At 38.7% G+C, this 14,107-nt stretch overlaps 1 protein-coding gene across 1 annotated transcript; it reads right to left on the reverse strand.

Moving 5' to 3' along the window:
* Positions 1 to 334: 334 nt before the first annotated feature.
* On the reverse strand, positions 335 to 11,825 carry slc13a2 (solute carrier family 13 member 2). The gene is made up of 12 exons (XM_085289356.1): positions 11,455 to 11,825; positions 8,771 to 8,899; positions 7,588 to 7,724; positions 6,013 to 6,248; positions 5,763 to 5,928; positions 5,525 to 5,647; positions 5,157 to 5,366; positions 3,863 to 3,960; positions 3,580 to 3,695; positions 3,066 to 3,227; positions 2,844 to 2,981; positions 335 to 1,618 (listed from the first exon to the last, which is right to left on the reverse strand). Exons 1-12 carry the CDS (start codon positions 11,563 to 11,565, stop codon positions 1,487 to 1,489), a joined length of 1,758 nt encoding a protein of 585 aa, XP_085145482.1. The 5' UTR covers positions 11,566 to 11,825; the 3' UTR covers positions 335 to 1,486.
* Positions 11,826 to 14,107: the final 2,282 nt, after the last annotated feature.

The raw sequence follows: 14,107 nt of genomic DNA on the forward strand, positions 1-14,107 counted from the left end.
TGGTGTATCCTATCACAACAGTTCCAGTTTCTCATATGACCGCTTGGGAAAATTAAATGCCCAACCTCACTTTAGATAGCCAACACAAAGAAGATGTAACATGTAATAAGTAAGTTGCCGTAAGGTGGATTTTGACATTCTGCTTCTAAATAGGTTTTGCTAAGTTTCCGTTTTACTTTTTTGTCCATAACACATTTGGGGGCTCATCTGGGAGTCTGACCAAAATTTTAACCTGCAGTTTTCTTAGCAAGAAATTAGAGCACTTCCATTATTATTATTATATGAATTGTTATATAAAGTATTATAAATTAAAAAAAAGACTATCACAACCAGAAAAAGGTCACATTGGTATTTATAAATTATAAAATAAGTAAAATTCCTCCTTATGAAAAGAAGTTGTGACAAAAACACATATAAAATTAAATATGACACCCAAAAAAAAAAAGTCCAACAAAATGACCACAGTTAACTGACACCATGAATTAGTTTTCATTTTTGCCTTTCAAAGGTAGCTATGCTGCAGATAATGCATGCATTATCAGTAAATGATACACAGACTGATAAGATAACAAATTCATTGAAAAGTGTATGAGGAAATAACCTGGTTTAAACACTTTCTTTGGTTCTGTCACTGAAATGATGTAAGGAAGTCCTCAAAGAGGGTCTGTATATAATAGTCTGATAGAGCTTAAAGTTTGTTTCAGCTGCAAGTGAAAATCTTTGATTGCTCTTTCTATAACCAAATTTAAACTGTCATTTAATCTTTAACTTATTTGTCTTCAGTGAGAGTGGAAAAACTCTGCTATGACTTTTTTCTTCTTCTTTTTAAAGGGCCTGAAAACATTCTTATGTAGCAACATGTTCTCACTCCCAAAGCGTAACATTTTACGCTAGGTGACAAATCGTCAACATATTACGTTTTCGGCTACCTAAATGACGACCTCGGAAAAAAGAGGAAATATGAGAACCGTCTGGACTCCATCTACACATGTTCGCTCTTTTTCTTCAAATCACTTAGAAACACGCTATTTATAGTCCTGGTTAAGATCAGGAATAAGGTTATGGTTAGGGCTAGGGATAAGGTTAGGTTTAGGGTTGGAATACAGGGCTGGAACGTCTATTACCGCGGGAGCGTCATTGCACTGGATTCCAGCCATAACCCGCCGCGTACCATAAGAACGCCGAAGGTCTCCTTTTGCGTTCCTCAGGAACGCCGCGGGACGTGACAAAACGTCGACATGTTACGCCTCGGGAGTGAGAACGGGCTGTATGTAGCTTTCCTGAGCAGGATACCATGAGTAATGGTATCCTGCAACAACAACAAACTATTGTCTGCTAAAGGTAGAAAAGTTTTATCTCAGACAGTGGATTTCTGAGCTTTTTCCTCATTGGTTTGAAGCAGAAGTTGGAAAATGTGATACTTTGTTCAGTGTCTTCTTGTGTGACTGTAGAATTGGATTTGTTTTTTTACAGGCTGTAAACAAATTCAAGGTTTACTATTTGTAATGTTGGCCCAATCTGGAAAAGTGTCCAAGTTAAACATGGCTCTTCCCCAGGTGTTGATGGCTAAATTAATGCACAGGATCCCGATGATGTTGAGCATGAAACCAGCTTTCACCTGAAGGAACAAAATGTAATAATCAGATGATGACACAGGATGGCTAAAACTTTAGAATTTTATTAAAAATTCAAAATTATGCTCTGTGAGTTTGCATATTTGTCTGTTGAATAACACAACTAACCAAGATCTTATCTGTATTACCCCACATGGCAAAATTGGTATGGCCCAGATCTGGCCCACACAATGTGCTTACACATGGCCCACATACCGCAAAGAATGACGGCCCTTTGGTGGCCCAGATCTGGTTTGCCAGAGGTGGCCCACACATTGGCCAGAACAAGGCCAGTTGCAGACACACTGGTGGCCCTGTGCTAGCCCATGTGTGGATTACCTCTGGCAAACCAGATCTGGGCCACCAAAGGGCCGTCATTCTTTGTGGTATGTGGGTCATGTATAAGTTGTGTGCAGCCACAGGCCAGTTGCAGACACACTGCTGGCCCTGTGCTGGCCCAGAACAGTTTCAGCTCTGGCACCAGATGTCAGCCTAATGTGTACCTTAATCAAGCCATGTAATAACAACATGTGCCGGAACATAATAGTGCAAAAGTAACTCTGTTCAGACAGTGAATGGACTCAATCTTTGATAGCGCTTTTCTACTCCACTTACTCAAAGTGCTCTACACAACATACCACATTCACCAAATCACACACACTTTCTCTAAACTGAGTGCTTCCTAACTACATTAATACACATTCAAACTTGACATACAGACTGGAGGAAAATAGGAAAATAGGAACATAAACAGTGCCATCATTACCAGACCTGGCCCACATCTGGTTGGCATACACCCTGCCATGACACCGGTCAGCCAGACGTGCCAGGTTGATGCCAGATCCGGGGGCTAGGCCTGTTTTTTATGCTCCTGGGTCACATATACCAAACCACAATCAGGCCAGATATGGCATGGCATCACATAAACAGCGCCATCTACGCCAGGCCTGGCACACATCTGGATAACATACCACTTACTTATGGATGAGCTACAACACATGGAGGTTGATTTAGGTGTCATGATACAGCTCAATAGTCACTGATTTTAAAGAGCAAATTGATGATACTAGCAGCAGATAGCTCTCTTGTAACTTTGAGAAGTGACAAGAAGGACAATTGTATTGCTTTTCCCACTCCAACAAGGCCAATCAAAGACAGTCTTATTAGCTCAAATAAACTAAAATCGCGAAGGCAGCATATCTTTGTATGTCATATGTATGCCAATCTTACCATATCTAGGACTTTGAGGTTTCCAAAAGAAAAGGCAATGGCATTGGGTGGTGTGGCCACAGGTAGCATGAAGGCCAGAGAGGCAGCAATAGTGCAGGGCAGCATCACGTAGAGTGGGTGGAGCTTAATATTTTGGGCCTAAAGGAGCGCAAAACACAACACAGTTAGATTCATGGAGAACATACGTGCGCACACATCTGTCAACATATGAGCTCCATTTACCATTGACGCCAATATGGGCAGGAACAGGGTGGTGGTAGCTGTGTTACTGGAGCACTCGGTGAATGTGGCAATAAGTAGGGAAAGCACCAGTGAGATAGCAAAGGGGGGAATATTCTGAAGAGGTGACAGGTTTTCTCCCAACCACTTGGATAGATTTGATGCCTGTAAAGGTAGCAGGAAAAATACACAAACAAATGTTTAGTATTTGAGAAAAGCTACCACCATGGCTCAGAGGATGTCTGCTATCGGTCTACCAATTTGGCCTTGACTGAAATCTCTCGTCTACTAGATGGAATTGTCATTAATTTTTGTGCAAATGATAAGCATATTAACAAAACCTCCAAAATTCAATCACCAAAAACAAACAAGATACCAGTATTTATTTTCTGATTCAAGCATTTAAGTATCCAGTAATCACCAAGACTAGCATTTAACTGCCAAAATTCTTTTTAGATATTCTGTAAGGGAGAATGACATAATAAAAGGTGAAGACATGGAGTCCAAGGGTGTTTACCTCACTGCCAGCAGCAAGAGCAAAACCTCCTCCCAACAGCAGCACTATATTCCAGGGCATTCGTTCATGAACCACATTCCAGGTCAACAGAGCCGGTGGAGCCTTTATCCTCTTACCTGTGGGACACAGATGAAGTTTAAACATCAACAAGTAATTAGTTTGAAAGTGCAACATCAAGCCTGCCAAGCAATCTTCACCCAGTGCTCCAGTAAGCCCAAACTGAGGTCACATGAACATTTTTAGAAGCAGGTTAAAACACCAAGGTTAAAAATGAATACTTCACCTTCATTTGTGTATCCGTAATTGCCAAACGGCAGCTGAGAGGGGATGACGAAGAAGAGCGATGACATTAGGATGGCAACCGTTCCGTCTGTCACAAACCTGACAGACACGAGAGAACATGATTATATATGCTGCCTTTTAAAAATGATGAAGAGAAAAATGTGTAACATCATATTTACTGTCAACTGTGGGGCAAAACAATGTAACTGTATTTGACATACATTTATGTTGCCATTTTTTTCAGTCTGACCAATTTTTCTCTTTTATAAAAAACTAACAAAAAGAAAAAAGAAAGTTTAATAAAAAAAGAAAGAAAGAAAATGAGGACTTTAGCTACAACTTTGTTGCGCTTGTGAACATTTCCTGCAGAAATATTACTCCAGTTCAGAAGTGCTCAAATTGCGGATACTCAGACGGGCACTTCAGCTTTTCATGTAGACTTTACAGCAGAAATAAATAATGAATGCTTAAAATGTTTGTCTGGTACAAAAAGAACTGTACTGGCATTTGTTTTTCCTTCATAACGCACCTGTTTAAACTGAGGCTAACGTGTGAGCATCTCACCTGCGTTTCTGTTGCTTTTGGATCATTTAATGTAAATCTAATAAAATATATGACTGTTCATTCTGTGCTCCAGTTCTAGTGATTGACATTCCACCATCACAAATTATTTGTTAACTTTATGTGATGTAAGCATTTGTTTTATGAATACAAACTAGGGGATGTTGTATAAGAATGGGTCAGAGCCAATCACCCAGACCCTCTGAGCAGGATTAAAGCAGCATCCAGGTATTTATCTGTCAGCTCATGTTTGCTACCTTGGTTAACAATGCTGAATTGGCTCAATGTCCAATCACTTTATAGATCTTAATGCAGAGAGATCAGGTCACTTTTTATATTTTATAGCAAAAGTGTTAGCTGCAGAATCACAAACAAAGCTGTGATGTCAAAACATCACAGCTTGAAAATTATTGAAAATTATTTTGTTATTTTATTAATATTATTATTTTATTTTATTTGTGTCTCAGTAGACTTCAGTGCATTCAGCACAAAAGGTGCCAGAAGACTTTGTGTGACTTTGCTTGTAAAATATGTTGACTCATCCTGCCTCAGAGGCATTAATGCAGGACTTTATAAACCACTGGGTGATACCACAAGTGCTGCATACATTTTAATGCACAGGAAAGCATGTGTTGAATTGATCATTTCATGGCCAGCTGTTTGGTCTTTTTGTTGGTAATATGTGGCGCTTCACTTCATTTATATCTAAAGGTCATGCTTAAAAAAGAACTCACGCAGCGTCCTTATTGAACAGCACTGTGGCCCAGCCAGGCATGAAGCCCGGCTCTCTGGTAAACCACAGAAGCACGAGCAAGATAAAGAGGACGAGTACCGCCACCTCTGCAAACTTGATACGTCCCAGCTTCTTGTACTCCACTTTCATCACTGTGTATGCCGCTCTGTCGCTTTCACTTTTCTCACCACAGCCAAATGACTTCTTCAAACTGAGGAGAGCAACAAAAAGATATAGCATATCTCTGCAGATGCTAAAAAAAAAGTCCGTTTTACTTACAGCGTAGATTAATTTATTTTGTGCTGTTTGAGCAGCTTTTCTGAGGATAGTTTAAAATACCTGGGTTTGTTTCTGGCTGATTATACTTACTTGAAGCCCAGGAACATAAAATGAAGCCAGAACCAGGCGAGCACCAGCATGAGCACCATGCTGGGAAAACAAAAGCCAAACCAGCTGGCAAAGTTGATCACGTCAGTATTGTTAGGGAAGATCCTTCACAGAAAGAAAAACAAAGGGATGTGAAGAGAAGATACAAGTGGTTCAATGAGCAGTGACACACCTTGAAGATCATTTCTGTTTGTGTGTTGAATTGGGTTTTTTGCCTTACTCGTCCATTTGGCCCTTGAGGATGAGATTAGGCGTGGTCCCTGTGAGCGTGGCCGTGCCTCCAATGCTGGCAGAGTAACACACACTAAGACTCATCCCTTTGGTCAGAAGGTCATACTTCGCTTCTATGGCTTTTTCTCTGAACTCTCGCCGTGTGTCATGTACATCTGGATCAAAACACAATAAGACAGAGATGTTATTGGAAGGGTTTCTTCTAGAAGCCCATATGTGTATGTAGCATTTTTACTTACACACAGGATCCTGTGTGTCTCTTTCGTGTATCGTCTCCAGCTTGGTTTGAACTTCCAGCTCAAATGCGTGGTTGTCCGCATCTTGGATCTGGAGATCACGCTCATTTGCCTGGGTCTCTGTATCTTTCAGCTGCTGTAGCACAGCGTGTGCGATGGGTAGCATCATGGCTGTGGTGGCTGTGTTGCTGATCCACATGGACAGGAATGCCGAGACGCTCATGAAGCCAATCATTAACCTGCGTGAGAGGGAATGGTGATGATGATAACGAGGAGGCATGAGTGAAAAATCCTCAACATCCTCACTAGTGCTCTGGGTGCATTGTTTTTTAAATGTTGCTGTACTGGGCAGCTCCTTGAACTCCTGGAGCAGTTTGCAATACCACCCTGTCAAAATTCAAGAACCATGCAAGTAAAGACATAGCTACGTCTACAAACGATAGATGTTTCTGAATGAAAACAGAGAGCAATTATTTGTTGCCATCTTTATTGATATTGATTGTTTATTAATTTTATTAAATTTAATCTTTTATTCCTTTTCCTTTAGAGGCGACCACACTTGGCTTAAATTAGATGGCATTAGTGTTTGTGCTTGTTTGTCATCCTTATTAAACTCACAGGTAAAGTTTCTCATTATGGGAAACATCAAATGAATATTTTTTTGCCATTTATTCAAACAAAACAATGGTGATGCAAAGAATCTATCCGGTCTGACGTCACTAGCCGTGTCTGGGCCTAAACTCCGCTGCAGGTCCATATATCAAACGAGCATTACTGAGAGTTGAAAAACTGTCTAAAGTCTTTCATCTTTAATAAAATGATCAGCGTTCTGCTCTACCAGGTGTAACAATTGAGTTTAACATCCAGGCATCCATGAAAACGGAATTTATGACATTTAACGGAGTTAGAAGTTAGCAGGAAGTTAGCTCGATAGCTTCTATCTAAATACAATATAGCATGTCCTGACTGCGGGGTTTTGGAAACAAATTAAAACGTACAGCTCTGTTATCACTTCCAACATAAATGAAGACAGAAAACTAAACAGCAGTGACGTTTGTAGGGTTACTGAAGTTTGGCTAGCTGGTATATAATGATGTGCTACGTGACCGCTAGCGACACAGCTATGTTAGCATAGCAAGCTAACTTTTTTCCCACTCGATAAAAGTTAACGTGAGTGTTCTCGGTGGTCAGGAACAAATGTAATCGCATGGCAGGATGCTGTAAAAGGACCAAACTTCAGCCAGGAGAACAACTGAGATAATCCATCCACAATACGAGGTTAGTCATCCATATACTGCTGCATGGGCTGGGCTGTAGTTACATCCTAAGGTTTTAAAAACTGAGCTTAAATAAATGATTAGCAGTAATAAAAGCCGAGGGAGGTAAACAGTGATCACTGACTGTTTTAGGAGCTTTTTGAGATTAAATAGAAGAAAATACAAAACATTAAACATGTTAACAACACAAAAGCCATATTAAACGCAGACTACTTTAGGCCCGGAAGTAGGATCCGTCACGTCATCACTTAACAACCGGATTCTGAAAGACTTGTAGACTTGTATGTCAAGGCTCTCTTACAGCGATGGACGAACACCAACCAGCAGCAAAACCCGGAGAGCGATTCGTTTATGGAGGTTCCAGTGTTCGACCGCGATGGCCACCAGCAGACCTCCGATGAACAGCATGTTCGAGTCTTTCAGATACTCAATACTGACCTGAAATAGATCACACAGTCGCTAACATTAGCACATGGATCAAAGGTAACCTGTGGACCTACATGTATCATCAAATATGCTTTATGAGCAATAAACGCAAAAAAACGGGATCAGTGTTACCATGCCAGTAGAAGTATGGCGTAAAAGAAGTGACTGGGGGTCACATCACACTTTCAATAACTGTTGTCCTTTTTAACTTCTATTTTCCACACTAAACTAACTGAAGAGTTTCTTCCCTTGACACTCCTATTTGCTTTCTCATGCGACACACAGTGTTGTATCAACACTTTTTAATTCAAGTTCCTCATAAATGGTCTTTCTGTTCTCAGTGCAATTAAAAAAAATATATCCTAAATTATATTTAAAATCTCTGATTTTCATTTTATATTCATAAGCAGGAGCAAAATTTTCTTACGTGTGTCAATAACTCAGATTTTTATATAGAATCATTTTAAAAATAAAGACAGTTTTATGTATAAGATACAATATAATAAGATAATAAAATAAATAATAAAAGGTTATGTGGTCCTGAGCAGGTTCTAAAATGATTTAAATAGAAACTCAGAAAAACAACAACACACAACATTTTACACAGTGTCATTACTAATTAACCAAAACTAAAAACAGAAGCAGTCAGTGAAGTGAAGTACACAATGCCATGAATCAATTTTAACAGTAATAACTTGACGTAATCCTTTTCTGCACAGCTTTATTGGTTTCTCACATAGTTCTGGAGGATTTGGGCCCGGCTCTGTTCAGAAATGGCCTTTCCAAACACTGACGAGCAGCAACAATTGCTTCTCTAAAATCATTGCTCCTTGGCATTGTGTTAACAAACACATCAATGCGCCAGACCAACAAACTGGCAAATCTTCTACTTTTTTAGAGGTGCTGATAATCCGTTAATCAAGTTCATTTTATTAGCAGCACCTGGCTGCCACTTACGCTATTATTTCCTGTTGAAGCAGTGAACATTTTACATTATTGCTGTGTTGTGTTATTAAAATATACTTATGAAGCACAGAAGTGGAAAAAAATAACCCTACATCTCCACCCTTCATGATGCCCATCATAGGAAAGAGGATGACTGGCAGTAAGGCAGTCACAGCCAGAGGCATGCACTCTGTGCACCAGTACAGAGCCATGAGGATGATCGCGTAGCCACATCTGGCTTCCTGTAAACACAGACACATAAATATAACATCACAATCACTAACATGTGATTTGATTACATTTTGTGCAGACGCACACAGAAGCAGAGACCAACCCACAGTTTGCAGCAAAGTGCATACATGGAATTTTCCTTTCGCTTATCTTTTCTTTTTAAAAGGCACCAAGTCTCTATACATGCAGATAGCAGCAACCCTTGATCATAAAACAAACAGTTTGTCGTGTTCACATCTCACAAGATAAGTTTTTATGATCCTCAATAAAAGTTATAAAATCTCTTTAAGCTCCCGACACAAAACATTCCACTGCAGACAAGACACTGATAAAGCTTAAGTTTCAAAAAGATTTCCTAAAACATTATAATAAAACGTACAAAATAATATTTGTGTTATTATCTACTTTACAGTTATATTTTAGACAGCTACACCGTTCTCTTGCAGCTTTTGTGTAATGGAATGCATCGTATATTATAGAAATATTTTTTACTACAAGTCTGTGTATTTAAGCGTTAAATCTAATGTCTACATATTAAATAGAGAGCTCAGGATAATTACAGGTAACACAGGCTCTAATTTATTAACAGTAATAGGGGTCATATTGGGTAGTGTAGTTTGAGCCCACCATCTTTATGTGTCTTTAATTGCACTGTAAAGCACAAAGGTTCAGCTGAGCACCACAAAGCCCGCTTTGTTTCTTATCCTTCATACATTAACAGACCACTTCAGCACTTTCAGCAAAAAATGAAGATGATAAAATCAATTTGGTGGTGAATTCAGTTGCTATATGTCAACACATAAGAGATTACATGGCTTGCAGGGATTTTGAGGTGACTGTGTTTAGTAATCATATTAAAAAACTGGCCCTGGATGTCTACGGTATCTTTCGATTAAATCAAGTCTTTCAAAGTGAGAGACGTGGTGACTGAGTTAAGTGCACTCAAAAAATAACCTGCAGACATGTAATGTCACAGCAGCTTATGTTTGTGTCATGATCTTGGGTCTTTTGACCCGGCGTTTTGAGTTTTAGCCTATTTTGATGTTTTTGATTTATGTTTAAGTCCTTTAGGTTTTCTAAGTTCATTTCTACAATGCCTAAGTTGCTGTTATAGTTCATTGTTTTTTATATTCCCCTTGTTTCTTCTACCCCTGTGTTTAAGTTTCCCTCGCCCTTTATGCGTTTCATGTCTGTGTGTCTTATGTTGTCACGTTCGTGTTTTCATGTCTGGGTTCCATACTTTTTTCTGTTTTACTGTGAGAGTCCCTGTCCTGTATGCAGAGTGTCTATTTTGGCTTCTCCCTTCCGCCTCATCAGGTCTGATTTGTCCACCAGTTCCCCATCCTCTCATTATCTTTTTGTGTACTTAAGTCCTTTGTCCTCCTTTGTTCAGGGTCAGGTCGTCTGTTGTCTTTTGCGCCATCTCTCAATGTTCCAGGTATCTTTATATCCATGCCAAGTTTCATTTTTAGGGTTTTTTATGTTTATTTTTAGTTTCCCCAGTTTAGGTCATTGTTTATTCTCATCTTTGTTTGCCTTATGCATTACTTTAGATTTCTCCATCAGCCATGTTAAATGGTTCACTTTTTGTTAATTCAAGTTTTGTTCCACGTTCCTTTGTGTCTGTATTTGGGTCCAGTTTTGTTATAGAAATAAAAATGCAGTCTATTAAAGAAAATCATCAAAACTATATAAGAATATCATCTATGCTTCTCTCCAGACGGCCTGCGTCCTCACATGGGGACATTAAATTTTGGCTTTTTTGCATCTTAAACTTCATTCTGTTCAACAAAGTGTTTCTTACTTTGCTATACAATGTGTTTATTGTGTTGTCCTATAGAAGAAAACTGGTACCACATGAGGCTGTTACAACATTGTAATAACTTCCTCTTCAACGATTTTAAGATTTATCAGGGCCCGAGGTCAGGGAGATTAAAAATGAACCCCAAAAAAATCAACATCTAACCATTTTAATGCACAGTTGTACTAACCAATGCACAACATGGGAAACAAATCTTTGTCAGGCAGGTGAAACTGATCGTTAAAAATCTGCTCTAAAACACTGTAAATCCACAAAAACAGGAGGATAATTGACCAATGTTGTAGTGTGAGTATTTGTTTATTTTTTAGAAATAACCATCATTAGTCCACATGTTTTCAGCAGATTCAATAACTGCAACAAGAGAGACATGTTAATAAGTGTGAATAAAACACCTGACTTTAAAAGCTTTTTAGCCCTTGAATTCGAACAACATTCAAACACCATTTATGTTATCCACTACAGACAGACGGACAAGCCTAGCCTGTTTAACTGTGATTGACTGCACTTCAAGTAAATTCACTCAGGTGAGAGTGTATAGTTTTAAAGGTGGGCATCAGCGTAGGTCAGTGATCCAACACTTAAATCATAGATTTAAAAATAATTACAAGATCTGTTCTTTAAGAACAAGTGTCAGATTAACTGAACGGGTTATAGCCAAACTTCTCAAATTGCACGTGTACAGATTAGTCTGGTCAGTGAATATAAATCTTTAGCTGTTTTTTTTTTTTAAACAAATACACTCACCGATGAAGGATAGACGAGAGGCAGAGGAAGGAATACAAGCGGCGTGACGAATATGATGATATAGTTCCTGTGGTGCCACAGAAGATGCAGCACTCTCTCCCAGTTATACATGATGCTCTCAAAAAATGAACTAACAACTGAAATAAACTCTTTCTAAGTGTTGCAGGTAGGTCAACGCTAACACAAACACTAGTCAGTATGAAGAAGAGGCACAGGGCAGCTGTGGAGCTGAAAACTGAGCTCAGGTGGGTTAACAGTAGAGGTCTGCTCCACAGAAAGTCACTGTGGTAAAGAGAATAAAGTCAGTGCAATTTTCTGTCTATATCTCTGGTAGCATATCAAACATTAACTCATAGAGATCAACATCCTTAACAGAGAAGCAGCTGACACTGTTGGGAAAGAGCAAAAAGTAGCTGCAAAAGCAGAATAAGGGGGAGGGACTGGAGACGGACAGCCAAACAATAGAGAGACTTTATCATGTGAAGGAGTGCAGTTCCAGTAACTTAACCAAAGGTCAATATCTGTGTAAGTTTTACCTGAGATGAATTTCTGAATGATTCAAATTTTTCAATAACTGATTCATTAAACAAAGAAGGGAGTTGATGTCAGTTGATGTCAAACAGCACAGCGAGAGATGAGGTGTTTTAACCTAAAATGCACCGATTTTGACAAAAAAACAATCATAGCCTCGCTACAGCCATAATTAGGTTATATGAACATTATTTTATCTCCTGTCTGACTGTTGTTACTGCGTCAGATGTTATTTCTCATTGCTGCATAGCTCATTGTAAGACTAGAAAAGTATTCTAAAGTATGATTTCATACAGTCAGCAGGTTGCATGTGTCAGAATAGGATAGGAGGAACCCATACTCCTGCATCTGCCCTGTAACAAAGAACAACTTGAAAAAAAAAACTCAACGTCTTAAAACAATGAAATCATTCAGTGGATTAAAAGCTTGTGACTGTTGCTGCTGACTTTGCAAAAGTTCTGGCAACCAGGATTTTCTCGTTCAATTGCGACATTGCGATGAGATGTCAACAGCTGTCTAGTTTCTTCCACTTTTTACACTTTTTTTAATGTAATTGTTTTGTTTTGTTTTTTAAAGGCAAAACGCTGGGAAGTGTGTTGTTTAAGAATAGCATTTAAATTGTAAACCATGTTATCTTAAAATGGCAACCACAACTTTGCCTTTAAACACAAACACTTTCATCTGGGACATTTAACAAACAGTGGCTGGTGATTTTCAAGGAATCCCAGTGAATCTTTGTAAAGACTTTATCACAAAAGTTCTTTGTCTTAAATGAAGATAAATACCTCCCATGACTCAAAAACACCATCAATATACACAGCAACTCAGATTAGAAGCTTATATTAGTCTAAAAACCAGTGATCATATCATGCGATTAATACTCATATATCACTCTTACACAGCACACTGGCATCACTGCAAACTCCCGGTTGTTTTATAAATTACTTATTACTGCAGTTCATATAGGAAGTTCATAAGAGATTGAGGCATAAAACGTCTGTTAAAGATGAACACTTCTATTGATCATAGATGATCATGTTGGTCTAATCTGACTAAATGTTACTGAGGAACGTTCTGGTATTAAACATGATGAAAACAAAAAAAGGGCAAATGTAGTAATTAAAACAAGAAAAAGCAGCCAAAGCAAAAACACTGGGTGACCTTTCTATGTTCATGTACAGCTTAGGAGTTTTAATAATAAAGGCAGTTAATCATTAAAGCAATAGACATAATATAGCATCCACACAGATTAGTGTTTTTTATTTATTGGGTTTACTGAATGATTTATGAAGGGAGTTTGGTTAGAAAGCACACGTACAGATAATCATTGTTTGTGTTTTCCAAATCCTGTATGCAAGAATTTCAGGCTTCTTGAAATTAAAATAGTAATGAAAGGTTCTGCATCCAACTAAGTTTAATCTAACAAAATAACAATCCAAATGTTAGAATTTTAGATTTCCATAATCATTATACATCCTCTGACACCTTTATCAGGTTTGCCGCCTTCAGAACTGCCTTAATTATTTATGACATGGATTCATGTTGGAAATATTCCTCAGATTTTTGGTTCAGACTGACATGATCACATGGTTTCTGCTGCTTTGTTTGCTGCACATCCATGAAATTACTATCTTGCTCCACCACATGTCAAAGGAGCTCTATTGGATTGAGATCTGGTAACTGTGGAACTATGTGAGTAGAGAGAACTCATTGGCAGGTAATAATAATAATAATAATGACAAGAAGAGAAGGGGAAATAAAGGGCGGTTGGGTTGCTGGGGGGTGCTAGGGTGGGATGAGTCAGAGTGATCTTCATTATGAATACTATGGTGTTTCAGTAAGGGAGGGGTAATTAATGCCCATCCACATGACCACACAACATGTTCTTGCATTTTCACCCAAAGAACTACTTCTTGCTGAATAGTTTCTCTCTCTCTCTCTGAGCCTAAGAGATGATTGTGTGAGGAAAATCCCAGGATATCATCAGGTTCTGAAATACTCATGCCAGTCCATTTAGCACCAACAACCATGAGATGTTGAAAGTTTCTTAAATCATCTTTTCTTCCCCTGTTCCGCTGCTCAGTTTGAACTTCTGCAGGGCATCATGACCCCATCTACACCC

This window comes from Mchenga conophoros, linkage group LG10 (genome assembly GCF_057382185.1).
Source record: "Mchenga conophoros isolate Kocher_MC1m ecotype Shallow Benthic linkage group LG10, M_conophoros_male_GT1.1, whole genome shotgun sequence".
In the NCBI taxonomy this organism is placed as follows: Eukaryota; Metazoa; Chordata; class Actinopteri; order Cichliformes; family Cichlidae; genus Mchenga; species Mchenga conophoros.